General features: G+C 39.1%; 1 protein-coding gene across 4 annotated transcripts in view; it reads right to left on the reverse strand.

The window, feature by feature from the left end:
* Nucleotides 1-5912: 5912 nt before the first annotated feature.
* LOC128638241 (uncharacterized) overlaps nucleotides 5913-24311 on the reverse strand; it is a 41776-nt gene continuing 23377 nt past the window's right edge. For 2 of the 4 annotated variants that reach the window (XM_053690093.1, XM_053690091.1), the window contains exons 2-3: nucleotides 10285-10411; nucleotides 5913-7922 (exon numbers count right to left, since the gene is read on the reverse strand). In XM_053690093.1, coding sequence (XP_053546068.1) covers nucleotides 7435-7922; nucleotides 10285-10405 — 609 coding nt within the window. In that variant the 5' untranslated portion in view covers nucleotides 10406-10411 and the 3' untranslated portion in view covers nucleotides 5913-7434. Of the gene's footprint in view, nucleotides 7923-10284; nucleotides 10412-16022; nucleotides 22374-24311 lie in introns of those variants that run through there. The other 2 variants (XR_008399075.1, XM_053690094.1) reach the window with 2 other exon arrangements.

Here is a 24311-nt window from a genome sequence, read left to right on the forward strand (position 1 = left end):
TAAACTGTACTTAAGGTTTAGACCCAGTTGTGATCTTGTGTATAGATGATTATAACTGTACTTAAGTTAAACCCAGTGTGATCTTGTGTATAAATGATTATAACTGTACTTAAGTTAGACCCAGTGTGATCTTGTGTATAAATGATTATAACTGTACTTAAGTTAGACCCACGTGTGATCTTGTGGTATAAATGATTATAACTGTACTTAAGTTAGACCCATTGTGATCTTGTGTATAAATGATTATAACTGTAATTAAGTTAGACCCAGTGTGATACTTGTGTATAAATGATTATAAATGTACTTAAGTTAGATCCAGGTGTGATCTTGTGTATAATGATTATAACTGTACTTAAGTTAGACCCACGTGTGTATAGATGATTATAACTGTACTTAAGTTAGACCAGTGTGATCTTGTGTATAAATGATTATAACTGTACTTAAGTTAGACCCACGTGTGATCTTGTGTATAAAATGATTATAACTGTACTTAAGTTAGACCCCAGTGTGATCTTGTGTTAAAATATTATAACTGTACTTAAGTTAGACCCGGTGTGATCTTGTGTATAAATGATTATAACTGTACTTAAGTTAGACCCAGTGTGATCTTGTGTATAAATGATTATAACTGTACTTAAGTTAGATCCATTGTGTTCTGGTGTAATAGATGATTATAACTGTACTTAAGTTAGACCCAGTGTGATCTTGTATAGATGATATAACTGTACTTAAGTTAAACCCAGTGTGATCTTGTGTATAAATGATTATAACTGTACTTAAGTTAGACCCAGTGTGATCTTGTGTATAAATGATTATAACTGTACTTAAGTTAGACCCACGTGTGATCTTGTGTATAAATGATTATAACTGTACTTAAGTTAGACCCACGAGTGATCTTGTGTATAAATGATTATAACTGTACTTAAGTTAGACCCACGTGTGATCTTGTGTATAAAATGATTATAACTGTACTTAAGTTAGACCCACGTGTGATCTTGTGTATAAATTATTATAACTGTACTTAAGTTAGACCCACGTGTGATCTTGTGTATAAATGATTATAACTGTACTTAAGTTAGACCCAGTGTGATCTTGTGTATAGATGATTATAACTGTACTTAAGTTAGGACCCAGTGTGATCTTGTGTATAAATGATTATAACTGTACTTAAGTTAGACCCACGTGTGATCTTGTGTATAAATGATTATAACTGTACTTAAGTTAGAACCCACGTGTGATCTTGTGTATAAATGATTATAACTGTACTTAAGTTAGACCCACGTGTGATCTTGTGTATAAATGATTATAACTGTACTTAAGTTAGACCCACGTGGTGATCTTGTGTATAAATGATTATAACTGTACTTAAGTTAGACCCACGTGTGATCTTGTGTATAAATGATTATAACTGTACTTAAGTTAGACCCACGTGTGATCTTGTGTATAAATGATTATAACTGTACTTAAGTTAGACCCACGTGTGATCTTGTGTATAAATGATTATAACTGTACTTAAGTTAGACCCACGTGTGATCTTGTGTATAAATGATTATAACTGTACTTAAGTTAGACCCAGTGTGATCTTGTGTATAGATGATTATAACTGTACTTAAGTTAGACCCAGTGTGATCTTGTGTATAAATGATTATAACTGTACTTAAGTTAGACCCACGTGTGATCTTGTGTATAAATGATTATAACTGTACTTAAGTTAGACCCACGTGTGATCTTGTGTATAAATGATTATAACTGTACTTAAGTTAGACCCAGTGTGATCTTGTGTATAAATGATTATAACTGTACTTAAGTTAGACCCAGTGTGAATCTTGTGTATAATGATTATAACTGTACTTAAGTTAGACCCAGTGTGAATCTTGTGTATAAATGATTATAACTGTACTTAAGTTAACCCAGTGTAATCTTGTGTATAAATGATTATAACTGTACTTAAGTTACCAAGTGTGATCTTGTGTATAGATGATTATAACTGTACTTAAGTTAGACCCACGTGTGATCTTGTGTATAAATGATTATAACTGTACTTAAGTTAGACCCACGTGTGATCTTGTGTATAAATGATTATAACTGTACTTAAGTTAGACCCAGTGTGATCTTGTGTATAATGATTATAACTGTACTTAAGTTAGACCCAGTGTGATCTTGTGTATAGATGATTATAACTGTACTTAAGTTAGACCCACGTGTGATCTTGTGTATAAATGATTATAACTGTACTTAAGTTAGACCCACGTGTGATCTTGTGTATAAATGATTATAACTGTACTTAAGTTAGACCCAGTGTGATCTTGTGTATAAATGATTATAACTGTACTTAAGTTAGACCCAGTGTGATCTTGTGTATAAATTTTATAACTGTACTTAAGTTAGACCCAGTGTGATCTTGTGTATAAATGATTATAACTGTACTTAGTTAGACCCATTGTGATCTTGTGTATAAATTATTACAACTGTACTTAAGTTAGACCCAGTGTGATCTTGTGTATAAATGATTATAACTGTACTTAAGTTAGACCCACGTGTGATCTTGTGTATAAATGATTATAACTGTACTTAAGTTAGACCCATTGTGATCTTGTGTATAAATGATTATAACTGTACTTAAGTTAGACCCCAGTGTGATCTTGTGTATAAATGATTATAACTGTACTTAAGTTAGACCCACGTGTGATCTTGTGTATAAATGATTATAACTGTACTTAAGTTAGACCCAGTGTGATCTTGTGTATAAATGATTATAACTGTACTTAAGTTAGACCCACGTGTGTATAAATGATTATAACTGTACTTAAGTTAGACCCAGTGTGATCTTGTGTATAAATGATTATAACTGTACTTAAGTTAAACCCAGTGTGATCTTGTGTATAAATGATTATAACTGTACTTAAGTTAGACCCAGTGTGATCTTGTGTATAGATGATTATAACTGTACTTAAGTTAGACCCAGTGTGATCTTGTGTATAGATGATTATAACTGTACTTAAGTTAGACCCATTGTGATCTTGTGTATAAATGATTATAACTGTACTTAAGTTAGAACCCAGTGTGATCTTGTGTATAAATGATTATAACTGTACTTAAGTTAGACCCAGTGTGATCTTGTGTATAAATGATTATAACTGTACTTAAGTTAAACCCAGGTGATCTTGTGTATAAATGATTATAACTGTACTTAAGTTAGACCCAGTGTGATCTTGTGTATAAATGATTATAACTGTACTTAAGTTAAACCCAGTGTGATCTTGTGTATAAATGATTATAACTGTACTTAAGTTAGACCCAGTGTGATCTTGTGTATAGATGATTATAACTGTACTTAAGTTAGACCCAGTGTGATCTTGTGTATAAATGATTATAACTGTACTTAAGTTAGACCCAGTGTGATCTTGTGTATAAATGATTATAACTGTACTTAAGTTAGACCCAGTGTGATCTTGTGTATAAATGATTATAACTGTACTTAAGTTAGACCCAGTGTGATCTTGTGTATAAATTATTATAACTGTACTTAAGTTAGACCCACGTGTGATCTTGTGTATAAATGATTATAACTGTACTTAAGTTAGACCCACGTGTGATCTTGTGTATAAATGATTATAACTGTACTTAAGTTAGACCCACGTGTGATCTTGTGTATAAATGATTATAACTGTACTTAAGTTAGACCCACGTGTGATCTTGTGTATAAATGATTATAACTGTACTTAAGTTAGACCCAGTGTGATCTTGTGTATAAATGATTATAACTGTACTTAAGTTAGACCCAGTGTGATCTTGTGTATAAATGATTATAACTGTACTTAAGTTAGACCCAGTGTGATCTTGTGTATAAATGATTATAACTGTACTTAAGTTAGACCCACGTGTGATCTTGTGTATAAATGATTATAACTGTACTTAAGTTAGACCCACGTGTGATCTTGTGTATAAATGATTATAACTGTACTTAAGTTAGACCCACGTGATGATCTTGTGTATAAAATGATTATAACTGTACTTAAGTTAGACCCACGTGTGATCTTGTGTATAAATGATTATAACTGTACTTAAGTTAGACCCAGTGTAATCTTGTGTATAAATGATTATAACTGTACTTAAGTTAGACCCAGTGTGATCTTGTGTATAAATGATTATAACTGTACTTAAGTTAGATCCATTGTGATCTTGTGTATAAATTATTACAACTGTACTTAAGTTAGACCCAGTGTGATCTTGTGTATAGATGATTATAACTGTACTTAAGTTAGACCCAGTGTGATCTTGTGTATAAATGATTATAACTGTACTTAAGTTAGATCCATTGTGATCTTGTGTATAAATTATTACAACTGTACTTAAGTTAGACCCAGTGTGATCTTGTGTATAGATGATTATAACTGTACTTAAGTTAGACCCACGTGTGATCTTGTGTATAAATGATTATAACTGTACTTAAGTTAGACCCATTGTGATCTTGTGTATAGATGATTATAACTGTACTTAAGTTAGACCCATTGTGATCTTGTGTATAAATGATTATAACTGTACTTAAGTTAGACCCAGTGTGATCTTGTGTATATGATTATTATAACTGTACTTAAGTTAGACCCAGTGTGATCTTGTGTATAAATTATTATAACTGTACTTAAGTTAGACCCACGTGTGATCTTGTGTATAAATGATTATAACTGTACTTAAGTTAGACCCACGTGTGATCTTGTGTATAAATGATTATAACTGTACTTAAGTTAGACCCAGTGTGATCTTGTGTATAAATGATTATAACTGTACTTAAGTTAGACCCAGTGTGATCTTGTGTATAAATTATTAAACTGTACTTAAGTTAGACCAGTGTGATCTTGTGTATAAATGATTTTAACTGTACTTAAGTTAGACCCAGTGTGATCTTGTGTATAAATTATTACAACTGTACTTAAGTTAGACCCAGTGTGATCTTGTGTATAAATGATTATAACTGTACTTAAGTTAGACCCACGTGTGATCTTGTGTATAAATGATTATAACTGTACTTAAGTTAGACCCAGTGTGATCTTGTGTATAAATGATTATAACTGTACTTAAGTTAGACCCAGTGTGATCTTGTGTATAAATGATTATAACTGTACTTAAGTTAGACCCACGTGTGATCTTGTGTATAAATGATTATAACTGTACTTAAGTTAGACCCAGTGTGATCTTGTGTATAAATGATTATAACTGTACTTAAGTTAGACCCACGTGTGTATAAATGATTATAACTGTACTTAAGTTAGACCCAGTGTGATCTTGTGTATAAATGATTATAACTGTACTTAAGTTAGACCCAGTGTGATCTTGTGTATAAATGATTATAACTGTACTTAAGTTAGACCCAGTGTGATCTTGTGTATAGATGATTATAACTGTACTTAAGTTAGACCCAGTGTGATCTTGTGTATAGATGATTATAACTGTACTTAAGTTAGACCCAGTGTGATCTTGTGTATAGATGATTATAACTGTACTTAAGTTAGACCCATTGTGATCTTGTGTATAAATGATTATAACTGTACTTAAGTTAAACCCAGTGTGATCTTGTGTATAAATGATTATAACTGTACTTAAGTTAGACCCAGTGTGATCTTGTGTATAAATGATTATAACTGTACTTAAGTTAGACCCACGTGTGTATAAATGATTATAACTGTACTTAAGTTAGACCCAGTGTGATCTTGTGTATAAATGATTATAACTGTACTTAAGTTAGACCCAGTGTGATCTTGTGTATAAATGATTATAACTGTACTTAAGTTAGACCCAGTGTGATCTTGTGTATAGATGATTATAACTGTACTTAAGTTAGACCCAGTGTGATCTTGTGTATAGATGATTATAACTGTACTTAAGTTAGACCCAGTGTGATCTTGTGTATAAATGATTATAACTGTACTTAAGTTAGACCCAGTGTGATCTTGTGTATAAATGATTATAACTGTACTTAAGTTAGACCCAGTGTGATCTTGTGTATAAATTATTATAACTGTACTTAAGTTAGACCCACGTGTGATCTTGTGTATAAATGATTATAACTGTACTTAAGTTAGACCCACGTGTGATCTTGTGTATAAATGATTATAACTGTACTTAAGTTAGACCCACGTGTGATCTTGTGTATAAATGATTATAACTGTACTTAAGTTAGACCCACGTGTGATCTTGTGTATAAATGATTATAACTGTACTTAAGTTAGATCCATTGTGATCTTGTGTATAGATGATTATAACTGTACTTAAGTTAGACCCAGTGTGATCTTGTGTATAAATGATTATAACTGTACTTAAGTTAGACCCAGTGTGATCTTGTGTATAAATGATTATAACTGTACTTAAGTTAGACCCACGTGTGATCTTGTGTATAAATGATTATAACTGTACTTAAGTTAGACCCACGTGTGATCTTGTGTATAAATGATTATAACTGTACTTAAGTTAGACCCACGTGTGATCTTGTGTATAAATGATTATAACTGTACTTAAGTTAGACCCACGTGTGATCTTGTGTATAAATGATTATAACTGTACTTAAGTTAGACCCAGTGTAATCTTGTGTATAAATGATTATAACTGTACTTAAGTTAGACCCAGTGTGATCTTGTGTATAAATGATTATAACTGTACTTAAGTTAGATCCATTGTGATCTTGTGTATAAATTATTACAACTGTACTTAAGTTAGACCCAGTGTGATCTTGTGTATAGATGATTATAACTGTACTTAAGTTAGACCCAGTGTGATCTTGTGTATAAATGATTATAACTGTACTTAAGTTAGATCCATTGTGATCTTGTGTATAAATTATTACAACTGTACTTAAGTTAGACCCAGTGTGATCTTGTGTATAGATGATTATAACTGTACTTAAGTTAGACCCACGTGTGATCTTGTGTATAAATGATTATAACTGTACTTAAGTTAGATCCATTGTGATCTTGTGTATAGATGATTATAACTGTACTTAAGTTAGACCCAGTGTGATCTTGTGTATAAATGATTATAACTGTACTTAAGTTAGACCCAGTGTGATCTTGTGTATAAATTATTATAACTGTACTTAAGTTAGACCCACGTGTGATCTTGTGTATAAATGATTATAACTGTACTTAAGTTAGACCCACGTGTGATCTTGTGTATAAATGATTATAACTGTACTTAAGTTAGACCCACGTGTGATCTTGTGTATAAATGATTATAACTGTACTTAAGTTAGACCCAGTGTGATCTTGTGTATAAATTATTATAACTGTACTTAAGTTAGACCCACGTGTGATCTTGTGTATAAATGATTATAACTGTACTTAAGTTAGACCCACGTGTGATCTTGTGTATAAATGATTATAACTGTACTTAAGTTAGACCCACGTGTGATCTTGTGTATAAATGATTATAACTGTACTTAAGTTAGACCCACGTGTGATCTTGTGTATAAATGATTATAACTGTACTTAAGTTAGACCCACGTGTGATCTTGTGTATAAAATTAGAATATAAAACAAATGCGTTACCCTCAGACTGCTCTCCGGAGTCGGCCGTTGAAGCTCCAAGCAAGTAGCGCCTCAGCATTTCCTCCCAGTGGGCAAATGTAACCTCCTTGCCCACTGCTGCCTGTTCCATCTTCTTCCTGACCTCTGACCTGCAGTCATGAAACCTGTGTTTAACCGAAGAGACTGTGCGGAGACGCCCCACGCGACAGACGGCTGCAGTGATATCCTTCCAGGCTTTGCTCCTCTCCGCACTCCAGGGGTTTTTACTCCACAGGATGTCCTCTCTCGCCAGAACTTCCCTGATCAGAACCTCTTTCTCTTCCACCGTATATCTCTCGGCTCGTTCCCTCACCTTCCACCTGGACGCACCATCATATTTTTGACCCTTTGTCTTAAAATCTCTCACTGTAAAAGATTAAAATAAATAAATATTAAGGTAAGTTGAGTATACCTCAATAACAGCGGTCAAAGAAAGTGTAGTTTTATATATACAAGTTAAAAATTAATGGTAGATAATACAAAGTTATGTTAAAGGGACATTGGCTGATAGTTGCCACCTACTAATGCTCACTGGCTGATAGGTACTTCCTACTAATGCTCACTGGCTGATAGGCACTTCCTACTAATGCTCACTGGTTGATAGGTACTTCCTACTAATGCTCACTGGCTGATAGGTACTTCCTACTAATGCTCACTGGCTGATAGGCACTTCCTACTAATGCTTACTGACTGATAGGTACTTCCTACTAATACTCACTGGCTGATAGGCACTTCCTACTAATGCTTACTGACTGATAGGTACTTCCTACTAATACTCACTGGCTGATAGGCACTTCCTACTAATGCTCACTGGTTGATAGGTACTTCCTACTAATGCTCACTGGCTGATAGGTACTTCCTACTAATGCTCACTGGCTGATAGGTACTTCCTACTAATGCTCACTGGCTGATAGGTACTTCCTACTAATGCTTACTGACTGATAGGTACTTCCTACTAATACTCACTGGCTGATAGGTACTTCCTACTTATGCTTACTGGCTAATAGGTACTTCCTACTAATGCTCACTGGCTGATAGGCGCTTCCTACTAATGCTCACTGGTTGATAGGCACTTCCTACTAATGCTCACTGGCTGATAGGTACTTCCTACTAATACTCACTGGCTGATAGGCACTTCCTACTAATGCTCACTGGTTGATAGGTACTTCCTACTAATGCTCACTGGCTGATAGGTACTTCCTACTAATGCTCACTGGCTGATAGGTACTTCCTACTAATGCTTACTGACTGATAGGTACTTCCTACTAATACTCACTGGCTGATAGGTACTTCCTACTTATGCTTACTGGCTAATAGGTACTTCCTACTAATGCTCACTGGCTGATAGGCGCTTCCTACTAATGCTCACTGGTTGATAGGCACTTCCTACTAATGCTCACTGGCTGATAGATACTTCTTACTAAAGCTCACTGGCCGATAGGTACTTCCTACTAATGCTCACTGGTTAATAGAAACTTCAGCACTGAGCACAGGTTACACACACACACACAGCACTGAGCACAGGTTACACACACACACAGCACTGAGCACAGGTTACACACACACAGCACTGAGCACAGGTTACACACACACACAGCACTGAGCACAGGTTACACACACACAGCACTGCGCAAACTCATGTATCTAGTTGTAACCACACAAGACTGCACAACCATCTTATTATTTAACTAATAAAACTACCTGTGTCTTTAAAATTAACCCATCTAGATTTGTGATTTCCTAACAAATGTGTTTTTGTAGTATCTTGCCGCAGCGAATGCGTTTTGTAGTATTTTGCAGTACAGCATGTATTTGAGTTTTGTATCTTGCAGTAGCGCATGCGTTTTTTTATCTTGCAGTAGAGCATGTGAGTTTTATATCTTGCAGTAGCGCATGTGAGTTTTGTATCTTGCAGTAGCGCATGTGAGTTTTTTTTATCTTGCAGTAGCACGTGTTTTTGTATCTTGCAGTACAGCATGCGTTTTTGTAGTATCTTGCAGTAGCGCATGTGAGTTTTGTATCTTGCAGTAGCGCATGTAAGTTTTGTATCTTGCAGTAGCGCTTGTGTTTTTGTATCTTGCAGTAGCGCATGCGAGTTTTGTATCTTGCAGTAGCGCATGTAAGTTTTGTATCTTGCAGTAGCGCTTGTGTTTTTGTATCTTGCAGTAGAGCATGCGTGTTTTGTATCTTGCAGTAGCGCTTGTGTTTTTGTAGTATCTTGCAGTAGCGCATGTAAGTTTTGTATCTTGCAGTAGAGCATGTGAGTTTTGTATCTTGCAGTAGCGCATGTAAGTTTTGTATCTTGCAGTAGCGCATGTAAGTTTTGTATCTTGCAGTAGCGCATGTAAGTTTTGTATCTTGCAGTAGAGCATGTGAGTTTTATATCTTGCAGTAGCGCATGTGAGTTTTGTATCTTGCAGTAGCGCTTGTGTTTTTGTATCTTGCAGTAGCGCATGTGAGTTTTGTATCTTGCAGTAGCGCATGTAAGTTTTGTATCTTGCAGTAGCGCATGTGAGTTTTATATCTTGCAGTAGCGCATGTGAGTTTTGTATCTTGCAGTAGCGCATGTAAGTTTTGTATCTTGCAGTAGCGCTTGTGTTTTTGTATCTTGCAGTAGCGCATGCGAGTTTTATATCTTGCAGTAGCACCTGCGTAGATGAGAGGCTGAGACATGCTGCTGAGGTTTTTATTGTATGGTAATCAGGTTCTATCACTGAGACGCACTTACCCAGTGACCTGAGAATCTGGTTATTCTCGATCGTCAGATCTTTATAAAGTTTCCTCTGTTCTTCATTTAAGCAATCCCATTCCTCATCAGAGTAGTAAACCGGAACTTCATCAAACTCCATTTGCTCCTTCAGATTTAAACAGAAAATGAAATTGTAAGTCACCAAAAAGTGAAACCGCACAAACCCGCAGACTGTGACTATGGCCCATATTTATCAAGCTCCGTACGGAGCTTGAAGGGCCGTGTTTCCGGCGAGTCTTCAGACTCGCCAGAAACAGCAGTTATGAAGCAGCGGTCACAAAGACTGCTGCTCCATAACCTGTCCGCCTGCTCTGAGCAGGCGGACAGCAATCGTCGGAAATCAACCCGATCGAGTACGATCGGGTTGATTGGCCGCGAGTCAGCAGGGGGTGCACCAGCAGCTCTTGTGAGCTGCTGGTACAATGTTAAATGCGGAGAGTGTATTGCTCTCCGCATTTAGCGAGGTCTTGCGGACCTGATCCGCACTGTTGGATCAGGTCCGCAAGAGCTTTAATAAATAGGGGCCAATGACTCAAAGAGATCAGAAACTGGCACGGAACTAGAAAAGATGTTTAGAGATTACTCTCTGGTAATGATGGTGAATGTGTCTAGAGCAGAGCTATTCCAAGAGATTCATATATAGGAGACACCATCTCTAAACTAAAATATACAGGGAGTGCAGAATTATTAGGCAAGTTGTATTTTTGAGGATTAATTTTATTATTGAACAACAACCATGTTCTCAATGAACCCAAAAAACTCATTAATATCAAAGCTGAATAGTTTTGGAAGTAGTTTTTAGTTTGTTTTTAGTTATAGCTATTTTAGGGGGATATCTGTGTGTGCAGGTGACTATTACTGTGCATAATTATTAGGCAACTTAACAAAAAACAAATATATACCCATTTCAATTATTTATTTTTACCAGTGAAACCAATATATCATCTCAACATTCACAAATATACATTTCTGACATTCAAAAACAAAACAAAAACAAATCAGTGACCAATATAGCCACCTTTCTTTGCAAAGACACTCAAAAGCCTGCCATCCATGGATTCTGTCAGTGTTTTGATCTGTTCACCATCAACATTGCTTGCAGCAGCAACCACAGCCTCCCAGACACTGTTCAGAGAGGTGTACTGTTTTCCCTCCTTGTAAATCTCACATTTGATGATGGACCACAGGTCTCAATGGGGTACAGATCAGGTGAACAAGGAGGCCATGTAATTAGATTTTCTTCTTTTATACCCTTTCTTGCCAGCCATGCTGTGGAGTACTTGGACGCGTGTGATGGAGCATTGTCCTGCATGAAAATCATGTTTTTCTTGAAGGATGCAGACTTCTTCCTGTACCACTGCTTGAAGAAGGTGTCTTCCAGAAACTGTCAGTAGGACTGGGAGTTGAGCTTGACTCCATCCTCAACCCGAAAAGGCCCCACAAGCTCATCTTTGATGATACCAGCCCAAACCAGTACTCCACCTCCACCTTGCTGGCGTCTGAGTCGGACTGGAGCTCTCTGCCCTTTACCAATCCAGCCACGGGCCCATCCATCTGGCCCATCAAGACTCACTCTCATTTCATCAGTCCATAAAACCTTAGAAAAATCAGTCTTGAGATATTTCTTGGCCCAGTCTTGACGTTTCAGCTTGTGTGTCTTGTTCAGTGGTGGTCGTCTTTCAGACTTTCTTACCTTGGCCATGTCTCTGAGTATTGCACACCTTGTGCTTTTGGGCACTCCAGTGATGTTGCAGCTCTGAAATATGGCCAAACTGGTGGCAAGTGGCATCTTGGCAGCTGCACGCTTGACTTTTCTCAGTTCATGGGCAGTTATTTTGCGCCTTGGTTTTTCCACACGCTTCTTGCGACCCTGTTGACTATTTTGAATGAAACGCTTGATTGTTCGATGATCACGCTTCAGAAGCTTTGCAATTTTAAGAGTGCTGCATCCCTCTGCAAGATATCTCACTATTTTTAACTTATCTGAGCCTGTCAAATCCTTCTTTTGACCCATTTTGCCAAAGGAAAGGAAGTTGCCTAATAATTATGCACACCTGATATAGGGTGTTGATGTCATTAGACCACACCCCTTCTCATTACGGAGATGCACATCACCTAATATGCTTAATTGGTAGTCGGCTTTCGAGCCTATACAGCTTGGAGTAAGACAACATGCATAAAAAGGATGATGTAGTCAAAATACTCATTTGCCTAATAATTCTGCACTCTCTGTATAGTTCCTATCTAGGGTCAGAGAGAAAACAGAACCTGCTGAGACAATATCAACAAAATGTCTTATGTGATTTCAAGATCAGCTTCAAGTAGTACAGTTATACATCATGTTTTCAAGTTTACAAAAATAAAACCAAGTTCTCAACTTTCTCCAGGGCTGTAGAAGAGGCAGAGCCTTCGCTTGTGAACCCAGAGTCCATAATAAATGCACTATCGAAATCTTAGAGCGTGTTATGTCCCAGCCAAAGGAGAAGTAAAACAGTACAGACATTTACACAATTTGGGGTACAGGCATTGCTCATGTCTACATATCATCAGAAAGTCAATCTTTTGTATTGAAGATTAGTATAGCAGGTTATAAAATCTTGTGTCTTAGTCAGCCAATATTGACAGAGGATACCTTTAATAGGGGCCTATCAGCTTAACCTCGTCTTATTCTGCTCTAACGACCTTTGCTAGGTAATTAGTTTCCCAATAAAACACAATTTCGGTGTAGAAATCCAACCTATTAAATGAGTAATAAAAATATCTCTCTAATTTCAGATTAGTGTGCATCTAGGTGATCCACATATTCAGGGTCAGGGAAGACTCTGACTTCCATAATCTTGGTATTTGTTTGGCACTACAAATAGCTATTTGCAAAACGGCAGTATGTTGTTTGGAGGGCAATTTAGGTATAGTGTGAAATAAATAGATTAGAGGGTCCAGATTGAATTTTGAATGTATGTCGTACCAAAACTTCTTTATTTTTGGACAAGTCTACCACAAATATGGCGTTCCTTTTTCTGTACACTTACGTCAGCATCAGTCAGAAGTTTGTGGGAAAATGTATTTTAGCCGCTGCGGCGTGAGGTACCACCTAAGTAAGAACTTATAGTTTGTTTCTTGGAGTGTAGCAGAATGGGCAGCTTTGCTTGTCCTATGAAATATGGTAACCCACTCATCCTCAACAAGTGTGTATGGCAGCTCTTTATGCCAAGAGGTAATCGTGGTGGTTTGCATGACTGTGAGAGGGGTAGTTAATAGCGAATAGAGAGTAGATATGGCATGGAGAGGTGGTGATTCCATGCTACACAATTTTTCAAGTGGTGTGCAATCTCTAATTATTAAGTTCTTGTGTTTGTAGGTATCAAAGAAATGCCTTAGTTGCAAGTATCTAAACCAGTGTGAAAACTGTGTGATATTCAGAGATGTAAAATGATGTTTGGGGAGCAATTTATCCGCCTCTATCAAAGTGTAAAATGGCAGTAGGTTATGAAGATTGGTTGGTTTTACAGGCATTAAAGGGAGCCACGCAGGCTTTTTCGACGTCAGTCGATATTAAAATAAAAGGAAGATTATGCAGCTTAGAATATTGTAGAAGATGAAGAACTTTAACTGTATTATCTCTTGCCTCTCTCTGCGGCACAAAACCCGCCTGGTCTGGGTGTACAAGTAGAGGAAGAAATTTATTTAACCTGTTATCCAAAATTTTTGAGTAAATCTTTATATCAACATTTAATAGAGATATAGGTCTATAGTTAGATATTCGGGTTGGATCTTTATTTGGTTTAGGTATTACAGTGACAATGGCTTACAGCATAGATGAGGGCAGAGTATTACCCTGATCTATGTGATTAAAGATAGCTAGGAGATAAGGGATTAGGATGTGCTTGAATTTTTTGTAATAACTACCAGTAAAACCGTCAGGCCCGGGCTTTTACCCTGTTTTAATGAATCTATGGCTGTTTCAGTTTCTTTAGCTGTAAATAGTTGTTCCAATTGGTCAATTTGATCTTGTAGTAAGGTGAGAAGATTCATATGTTGCAGATATGATTCACATTTGAGTACATGGTTAATTTTGTCTCTATTAAGGGAAAGATTATACAGTTTAGCATAGAAGTTACGAAAACTTGCTGCTATCCCTATAGAGTCTGCCACTATGTTGTTAGGTGGGTCTTGTATTTCTGTGATGTAATTTGCTATTTGTTTAGCTTTCAGTACCCTTGCCAGCAGTCTACCCGGTTTATTACTTCTTTAAAGTATTTTTGCTGTAGTTTAAAAGCCTGAACCTTGGCTCCATGTTGAAGGAACTCCCTTAACCTATATGTTGCTTGATCTAGGTTAGTCTTGGCTGCAGCATCGTTGGGATATAATTTGTGCGTTTTATCCCAGTGGGATAGTTGGGTGTTTAAGTCATTAAAAACTATTCTATTTAGTTTGTGTAGATTTCATTTTGATCAACTCTCCCCTTATGAAGCATTTGTGTGCTTCCCATAAGACATAGGGATTCATTTCTGGGGTGTTATTAATCTGAAAAAACTCTAGCAAGAGATGATCTATCTGATCAAACAAAAAATTGTCTTTTAAAAGAGTATCGTCCATCTGCCACTGAAATGGTCTCAATGGAGTTAGCGACCATGTCAGTTTACAGAAAACTGCCGAATGGTCTGACCAGACGACTGGGAGAATCTCAACATCTGATAGGAGGGACAGTTTGATATGATCTTCGAAAATATATAGTCTATGCGGGTATATGTCTGACTAGGTGCCGAGAAATAAGTGTAGTCTTTCACGGTAGGGTAAAGCTGTCGCCATGTATCATGAACTCCTAATAATAACATATTGTGTAAAGATTTGAGTGCTCTTTTAGAAATGTGGGAATGACTCATTGAGTTATCTAAGGTAGGATTTAAGTGGGCATTCAGATCCCCCCCTATGATTAATGGGCCTTTGGAGAAGGATAGAATGGAGTTGGTGACTTTACAAAAAAAGGGATCATGTAGTGTATTAGGGGCGTAGATGTTTACAAGGGTTACTGGTCTGCCCAACAGGAGTCCACTGATCGCAAGGTATCTCCCTTCTTCATCTCTATCTATCCGCTGTGTTTGAAATGGTGTGGATTTGTTTATCATTATGCTAACTCTGCATACCTTTTTAGTTTTATGGCTGCAGTGGTGGTGTATGGGATATGTTGAAGCAAAGAATGAGGGTTCCTTTCCTGCTATAAAGTGAGTTTCTTGCAGAAACAAAATATCAATAAGTTTATGATTGATATCTTTAAAGGCCAAGCGCCTTTTATGAGGATCATTAAACCCCTTGACATTTAATGTACGGAATTGTAAAGGCTTTCCCATGACTGTGTTAGGCATGTTTCGAATATGGGATCCTGCGTTTATAAGCTCGGTGTAAAGGGGTATAATACATGAGGTCGTGGGGAAAGGCAACAGTGTAAATCCAAATATACTTATTAAGTAAACTGTACTATAAATGATGTTCCATCAGAAAGCAATTTCTGTTAACAATAAACAAACAATAAACAAATAAGAAAAACAAACAAAAACAACAATGACGACATATGTCGCAAAAATATGGGAAGAGTTGTCCATCTCCTTTAAGTTACAGTGCATTGAAAAAACATTATATAGGGGTTGCATAGTTTGAACAATTTTTACCAATATAGAATACATTCATTTTGAACCATCATAAACAATTAAAGAGGTTACCTTTAATGTGAGGGAAACCTATATGAACCACAGGACTGTTCAGTCTCTTTGAAATATTTGTACTTTATCAAATTATGTAGTGTCCTAATTGTCAAGTTTGCTCTTCTGAAGGTCCAGCAGGGTGTTTCTTCAGTTTTTTTAGCTGGAGCTATTTGCCCCGGGCTCTTGGAGGTCGAGGCTGTGTAGATTGTCTCATGGAGGACTGATCATCCGATATAGGAAGTCCCTTGGGTGGCGATATGCCAAGTGAGGTGCAGAAAGGTTAGGCTTCCTTCATTGATTTGCAGATACATTTCTCACCTTGATGTGTCACCATGAGAAAACAAGGGAAACTCCAATGGTATGAAATTCCTTGTGCTCTAAGGATTGTAGTGAGGGGTTGAAATTCCTTCCTCCTCTGTAGAGTGCGAGATCAGTATAAACTTGGATACAGCAATTTTGATATGTGATGTTTTTCTGCTGTCTTGCCGCTTTTAGGATTTCTTCTTTTGCTTGGAAGTCTTTTAACTTTAATATTACGTCTCTCGGTGGAGCTTGCTCTGGAGGCTTGTGCCTTAGGGCACTGTGTGCTCTATACATGGTGGTATCGTAAGTTGTAGATGGGCCCATGAGATGTGGGAATAGGCCTGTTAGAAACTCAGAGAGAGTGTTGGGAAGAATAGATTCAGAGATTCTGTCGCCTTTCCCTGTTTTCCAGGTCTTCAATTTTATCTTGAAGTTGGAGGATCTGTAGATCATGAGTGTTGGCTGTTTGTAGATTGGATAGCTCTGACTGGTTAAGGTCATTATCTTCCTCCAAAGCTTCAACTTTTTGACCAATCTCCGTAACCTCTTTTCTAAGGCCAGTTATTTCTTCCTTGATACATTGGCATACCTGTGTCACCAGGTTATCAAAATCTTGCTTAGACGGCATTGAGTGTAATAGAGTCGTGGATATCTGAGTGGTTTCTGACGTATCATTTTCTTCGTCTTCTGATGACAAAGAGACCAGTATCTGGGTTTTTGAAGCTGGAGGCTTAGTAGTTGCTAATATGGATGTGGTGTTCCTAGATTAGGGGTATTGGCTGTTATCTTAAGCTCGCTGCCTATATCAAGTGGGTAATTAAGTCCATCTTTGCAAACATCCGTTGTGCAGAGCTATCAATATAAGTTGTGGATGTTATCGTTAAAGTGTCCAACTCACATAAGCAGTGCGTTCAAAGTGCTTAGGAATTTAATGTGCTATGTACAGGGACATCTTCACCATGTTAAGCATTTATCAAAGAACAGGCAGAACAGTAGTAGTTCTATATAATTATATGTAGTAGTATCTTATGGTGCTTCAATTTGCTCCTTTTTTACTCGCTCCTGGTGTGGAACTTTTTGTCAGCGTGTGCTGCGCAGCATGGTCTCTTACAGCCTGTCAGGGCTTCAAGATAGCGGCGGTTTTGTGGGCCCCGTTTCGGAGCGATCTTTAAAAAGTAAATTTATGATTACCTGATAAATTAATTTCTTCTATGGTAAGACGAGTCCACGGATTCATCCTTTACTTGTGGGATATTATCCTCCTGCTAACAGGAAGTGGCAAAGAGCACCACAGCAGAGATGTCTATATAGCTCCTCCTTTAGCTCCACCCCCCAGTCATTCGACCGAAGCTACAGGAAGGAAAAGGAGAAACTACAAAAGGTGCAGAGGTGACTGAAGTTTAAATAAAAAAAATATCTGTCTTAAAATGACAGGGCGGGCCGTGGACTCGTCTTACCATAGAAGAAATTAATTTATCAGGTAAGCATAAATTTACTTTTCTTCTATAAAGGTAAGACGAGTCCACAGATTCATCCTTTACTTGTGGGATACAATACCAAAGCTACAGGACATGGATGAACGGGAGGGACAAGACAGATGGTTAAACAGAAGGCACCACTGCTTGAAGAACTTTTCTCCCAAAAATAGCCTCTGAAGAAGCAAAGGTATCAAATTTGGAAAAGGTATGAAGCGAAGACCAAGTCGCAGCCTTACAAATCTGTTCAACAGAAGCATCATTTTTAAAAGCCCATGTGGAAGCCACCGCTCTAGTAGAGTGAGCTGTAATTCTTTCAGGAGGCTGCTGTCCAGCAGTCTTGTATGCCAAACGGATGATGCTTTTCAGCCAAAAGGCAAGAGAGGTAGCCGTAGCTTTTTGACCTCTACGTTTTCCAGAATAGACAACAAACAAAGAAGATGTTTTACGGAAATCTTTGGTCGCTTGCAAGTAAAACTTTAAAGCACGAACCACGTCCAAATTGTGCAATAAACGCTCCTTCTTAGAGGAAGGATTAGGACACAGAGAAGGAACAACAATTTCCTGATTAATATTCTTATTAGTAACAACCTTAGGAAGGAATCCAGGTTTGGTACGCAAAACCACCTTATCCGCATGAAAACAAGATAAGGAGAGTCGCATTGCAATGCACATAATTCAGAAACTCTTCGAGTCGAAGAGATAGCAACTAAAAAAAGAACTTTCCAAGATAGAAGCTTAATATCTATGGAATGCATAGGTTCAAACGGAACCCCTTGAAGAACCTTAAGAACTAAATTCAAACTCCATGGCGGAGCAACAGGTTTAAACACAGGCTTGATTCTAACTAAAGCCTGACAGAACGACTGAACGTCTGGAACATCTGCCAGACGTTTGGGCAGTAGAATTGATAAAGCAGATATCTGTCCCTTTAAGGAACTAGCTGATAGCCCCTTCTCCAATCCTTCTTGGAGAAAGGACAAAATCCTAGGAATCCTGATCTTACTCCATGAGTAGCCTTTGGATTCGCACCAATAAAGATATTTACACCATATCTTATGATAAATTTTCCTGGTGACAGGCTTTTGAGCCTGAATCAAGCAATCTATGACCGACTCAGAGAACCCCCGCTTGGATAAGATCAAGCGTTCAATCTCTAAGCAGTCAGTCGCAGAGAGAATAGATTTGAATGCTGGAACGGACCTTGAATCAGAAGGTCCTGTCTCAGTGGCAGAGTCCATGGTGGAAGAGATGACATGTCCACCAGGTCTACATACCAAGTCCTACGTGGCCACGCAGGTGCTATCAAAATCACTGAAGCTCTCTCCTGTTTGATTCTGGCAATCAAACGAGGAAAGAGAGGAAATGGTGGAAACACATAAGCCAGGTTGAACGACCAGGGTACCTGCTAGAACATCTATCAGTACTGCCTGAGGATCCCTTGACCTGGACCCGTTTTGGAAGTTTGGCTTCTGACAAGACGCCATCAGATCCAATTCTGGTGTGCCCCATTGCTGAATCAATTGTGCAAACACCTCCGGATGGAGTTCCCACTCCCCCGGATGAAAAGTCTGACGACTTAGAAAATCCGCTTCCCAGTTCTCCACTCCTGGGATATAGATTGCTGATAGATGGCAAGAGTGAGAGTCTCTGCCCATTTAATTATTTTGGTAAACTCTATCATCGCTAGAGAACTCTTTTTTTTCCCCTCTGATGATTGATATATGCTACAGTCGTGATATTGTCCGACTGGAATCTTACGAATCTGGCCGACGCCAGCTGAGGCCATGCCTGAAGCGCGTTGAAGATCGCTCTCAGTTCTAGAATATTTATCGGGAGGAGAGCTTCCTCCCGAGTCCACAATCCCTGTGCTTTCAGGGAATTCCAAACTGCACCCCAGCCCAATAGGCTGACGTCCGTCGTCACTATGACCCACGCTAGCCTGCGGAAACACATTCCCTTGGACAGATGATCCTGTGACAACCACCAAAGAAGAGAGTCTCTGGTCTCTTGGTCCAGATTTATCTGAGGAGATAAATCTGCATAATCCCCATTCCACTGTTTGAGCATGCAAAGTTGCAGTGGTCTGAGATGCAAGCGAGCAAACGGAACTATGTCCATTGCCGCTACCATTAAGCCGATTACCTCCATACACTGAGCCACTGACGGGCGAGGAATGGAATGAAGAGCTCGGCAGATGGATAAAATTTTTGATTTCCTGACCTCCGTCAGAAAGATTTTCATGTCCACCGAATGTATCACAGTTCCCAGGAAAGGAACTCTTGTGAGAGGGATAAGTGAACTCTCTCTGTATGTTCACCTTCCACCCGTGAGATCTTAGAAAAGCCACCATGATGCCCGTGTGAGACTTGGCTAGTTGGAAAGTTGACGCCTGGATTAAGATATCGTCCAGATAAGGCGCCACAGCTATGCCCCGCGGCCTTAGAACTGCCAGAAGGGACCCAAGCACCTTTGTGAAAATTCTGGGAGCTGTGGCCAACCCGAAGGGAAGAGCCACAAACTGGTAATGCTTGTCCAGAAAGGCGAACCTGAGGAACTGGTGATGATCTTTGTGGATAGGAATGTGTAGATACGCATCCTTTAAGTCCACGCTGGTCATATATTGACCCTCCTGGATCATTGGCAAAATAGTCCGAATGGTCTCCATCTTGAAGGATGGGACTCTGAGGAATTTGTTTAGGATTTTGAGGTCCAAAATTGGTCTGAAGGTTCCCTCTTTTTTTTTCGAACCACAAACAGATTGGAGTAGAACCCTTGCCCCTGTTCTATTTTCAGAACTGGGCAGATCACTCCCTTGGAATATAGGTCTTCTACACAGCGTAAGAACGCCTCTCTTTTTGTCTGGTTTACAGACAATTGTGAAAGATGGAATCTCCCCCTTGGGGGAGAATCTTTGAAATCTAGAAGATACCCCTGGGTTACTATTTCTAAAGCCCAGGAGTCCTGAACGTCTCTTGCCCAAGCCTGAGCGGAGAGAGAAAGTCTGCCCCCTACTAGATCCGGTCCCGGATCTGGGGCTACCTCTTCATGCTGTCTTGGTGGCAGCAGCGGGCTTCTTGGCCTGTTTACCCTTGTTCCAAGTCTGGTTACGTCTCCAGACTGACTTGGATTGAGCAAAATTCCCCTCTTGCTTTGCGGCAGGGGAAGAGGTAGAGGGACCACCTTTGAATTTCCGAAAGGAACGAAAATTATTTTGTTTGGTCCTCATCTTATTCGTCTTATCCTGAGGAAGGGCATGGCCTTTCCCTCCAGTGATGTCTGAAATGATCTCTTTCAGTTCAGGCCCGAATAGGGTCTTACCCTTGAAAGGGATGGCTAAAAGCTTAGCTTTTGATGACACATCAGCAGACCAGGACGTAAGCCATAACGCTCTACGCGCTAAAATGGCAAAACCTGAATTATTCGCCGCTAATTTAGCCAATTGAAAAGAGGCATCTGTAATGAAAGAATTAGCTAGCTTGAGAGCCCTAATTCTATCCAGAATATCATCTAATGGGGTCTCAACCTGAAGTGCCTCTTCCAGAGCCTCGAACCAAAAGGACGCTGCAGTAGTTACAGGAACAATGCACGCTATAGGTTGGAGAAGAAAACCTTGGTGAACAAATATTTTCTTCAGAAGACCCTCTAATTTTTTATCCATAGGATCTTTGAAAGCACAACTGTCCTCAATAGGTATAGTTGTACGCTTAGCCAGGGTAGAAATAGCTCCCTCCACCTTAGGGACCGTCTGCCACGAGTCCCGCACGGCATCAGATATGGGAAACATTTTCTTAAAAGTAGGAGGGGGAGCGAGCGGAATACCTGGTCTATCCCACTCCTTAGTAACAATTTCTGAAATCCTCTTAGGGACCGGAAAAACATCAGTGTAGGCAGGAACCTCTAGGAATCTGTCCATTTTACACAATTTCTCTGGAACTACAATAGGGTCACAATCATCCAGAGTCTCTAAAATCTTCCTGAGCAATAAGCGGAGGTGTTCTAATTTAAATTTAAAAGCCGTCATATCTGAATCTGTCTGAGGGAACATATTTCCTGAATCAGAAATCTCTCCCTCAGCCAGCAAATCCCTCACTTCAGAACATTGTGAGGGTACATAGGATATGGCTAATAAAGTGTCAGAGGGCTCAGCGTTTGTTCTCACACCAGACCTACTGCGCTTCCCCTGCAACCCAGGCAGCTTAGATAAAACCTCTGTGAGGGTAGTATTCATAACTGCTGCCATATCTTGCAGGGTGAAAGAATTACACGCACTAGAAGTACTTGGCGTCGCTTGCGCGGGCGTTAATGGTTGTGACACTTGGGGAGAATTAGATGGCATAACCTGATTCCCTTCTGACTGAGAATCATCCTGTGACATACTTTCAGTAGCTAAAAACAAAATTTATGCTTACCTGATCAATTTCTTTCTTTTGCGATGTATCGAGTCCATGGATTCATCCTAACTTGTGGGATATTGTCCTTCCTGACAGGAAGTAGCAAAGAGAGCACCACAGCAGAGCTGTCTATATAGCTCCCCCCTTAACTCCACCCCCAAGTCATTCGACCGAAGGCTAAGGAAGAAAAGGAGAAACTATAAGGTGCAGAGGTGACTGAAGTTTACATAAAAAATACTATCTGTCTTGAATAGACAGGGCGGGCCGTGGACTCGGTACATTGCAAAAGAAAGACATTTATCAGGTAAGCATAAATTTTGTTTTCTTTTGCAAGATGTACCGAGTCCACGGATTCATCCTAACTTGTGGGATACCAATACCAAGGCTTTAGGACACGGATGAATGGGAGGGACAAGACAGGAACCTAAACGGAAGGCACCACTGCTTGCAGAACCTTTCTCCCAAAAATAGCCCCCGAAGAAGCAAAAGTATCAAATTTGTAAAATTTTGAAAATGTATGAAGTGAAGACCAAGTCGCAGCCTTACAAATCTGTTCAACAGAAGCATCATTCTTAAAAGCCCATGTGGAAGCCACCGCTCTTGTGGAGTGAGCTGTAATTCTTTCAGGAGGCTGCTGTCCAGCAGTCTCATAAGCCAAACGGATGATGCTTTTCAGCCGAAAGGAAAGAGAGGTAGCCGTAGCCTTTTGACCTCTACGCTTTCCAGCATAGACAACAAACAAGATGATTGGCGAAAATCTTTGGTTGCCTGCAAATAAAACTTCAAGGCACGAACCACGTCCAAGTTGTGCAACAGACGTTCCTTCTTAGAAGAAGGATTAGGACACAGAGAAGGAACAACAATTTCCTGATTGATATTCCTGTTAGAAACAACCTTAGGGAGGAACCCAGGTTTGGTACGCAAAACCACCTTATCAGCATGGAAAACAAGATAAGGCGAGTCGCATTGTAAAGTAGATAGCTCAGAAACTCTTCGAGCTGAAGAGATAGCAACTAGAAACAGAACTTTCCAAGATAGAAGCTTAATGTCTATGGAATGCATGGGTTCAAACGGAACCCCTTGAAGAACATTAAAAACTAAATTTAAACTCCATGGCGGAGGAACAGGTTTAAACACAGGCTTGATTCTAACTAAAGCCTGACAGAACGACTGAACGTCTGGAACATCTGCCAGATGCTTGTGCAATAGAATTGATAAAGCAGATATCTGTCCCTTTAGGGAACTAGCTGATAGGACAAAATCCTAGGAATCCTTATCTTACTCCATGAGTAGCCTTTGGATTCGTACCAAAAAAGATATTGACGCCATATCTTATGAAAGATTTTCCTGATGACAGGCTTTCGAGTCTGAATCAAGGTATCTATGACCGACTCAGAGAAACCCCGCTTTGATAAAATCAAGCGTTCAATCTCCAAGCAGTCAGTTGCAGAGAAATTAGATTTGGATACATGAACGGACCTTGGATCAGAAGGTCCTGTCGCAGGTGCAGAGTCCATGGTGGCAGAGATGACATGTCCACCAGGTCTGCATACCAAGTCCTGCGTGGCTACACAGGTGCTATCAAAATCACTGAAGCTCTCTCCAGTTTGATTCTGGCAATCAGACGCGGAAGGAGAGGGAAAGGTGAAAACACATAAGCCAGGTTGAATGACCAGGGTACTGCTAGAGCATCTATCAGTACTGCCTGAGGATCCCTGGACCTGGATCTGTAACAAGGAAGCTTGGCGTTCTGACGAGATGCTATCAGATCCAATTCTGGTGTGCCCCATAGCTGAATTAGTTGAGCACACATCTCCGGATGGAGCTCCCACTCCCCCGGATGAAAAGTCTGACGACTTAGAAAATCTGTCTCCCAGTTCTCTACCCCTGGGATATATATCGCTGATAGATGGCAAGAGTGATTCTCTGCCCATCGGATTATCCTGGAAACTTCTATCATCGCCAAGGAACTCCTTGTTCCCTCCTGATGATTGATATAAGCTACAGTCGTGATGTTGTCCGACTGAAATCTGATGAATCCGGCCGAAGCCAGCTGAGGCCATGCCTGAAGAGCATTGAATATCGCTCTTAATACCAGAATATTTATCGGTAGGAGGGCCTCCTCCTGAATCCAC

Source organism: Bombina bombina, chromosome 8, assembly GCF_027579735.1.
Source record: "Bombina bombina isolate aBomBom1 chromosome 8, aBomBom1.pri, whole genome shotgun sequence".
Classification (NCBI taxonomy): domain Eukaryota; kingdom Metazoa; phylum Chordata; class Amphibia; order Anura; family Bombinatoridae; genus Bombina; species Bombina bombina.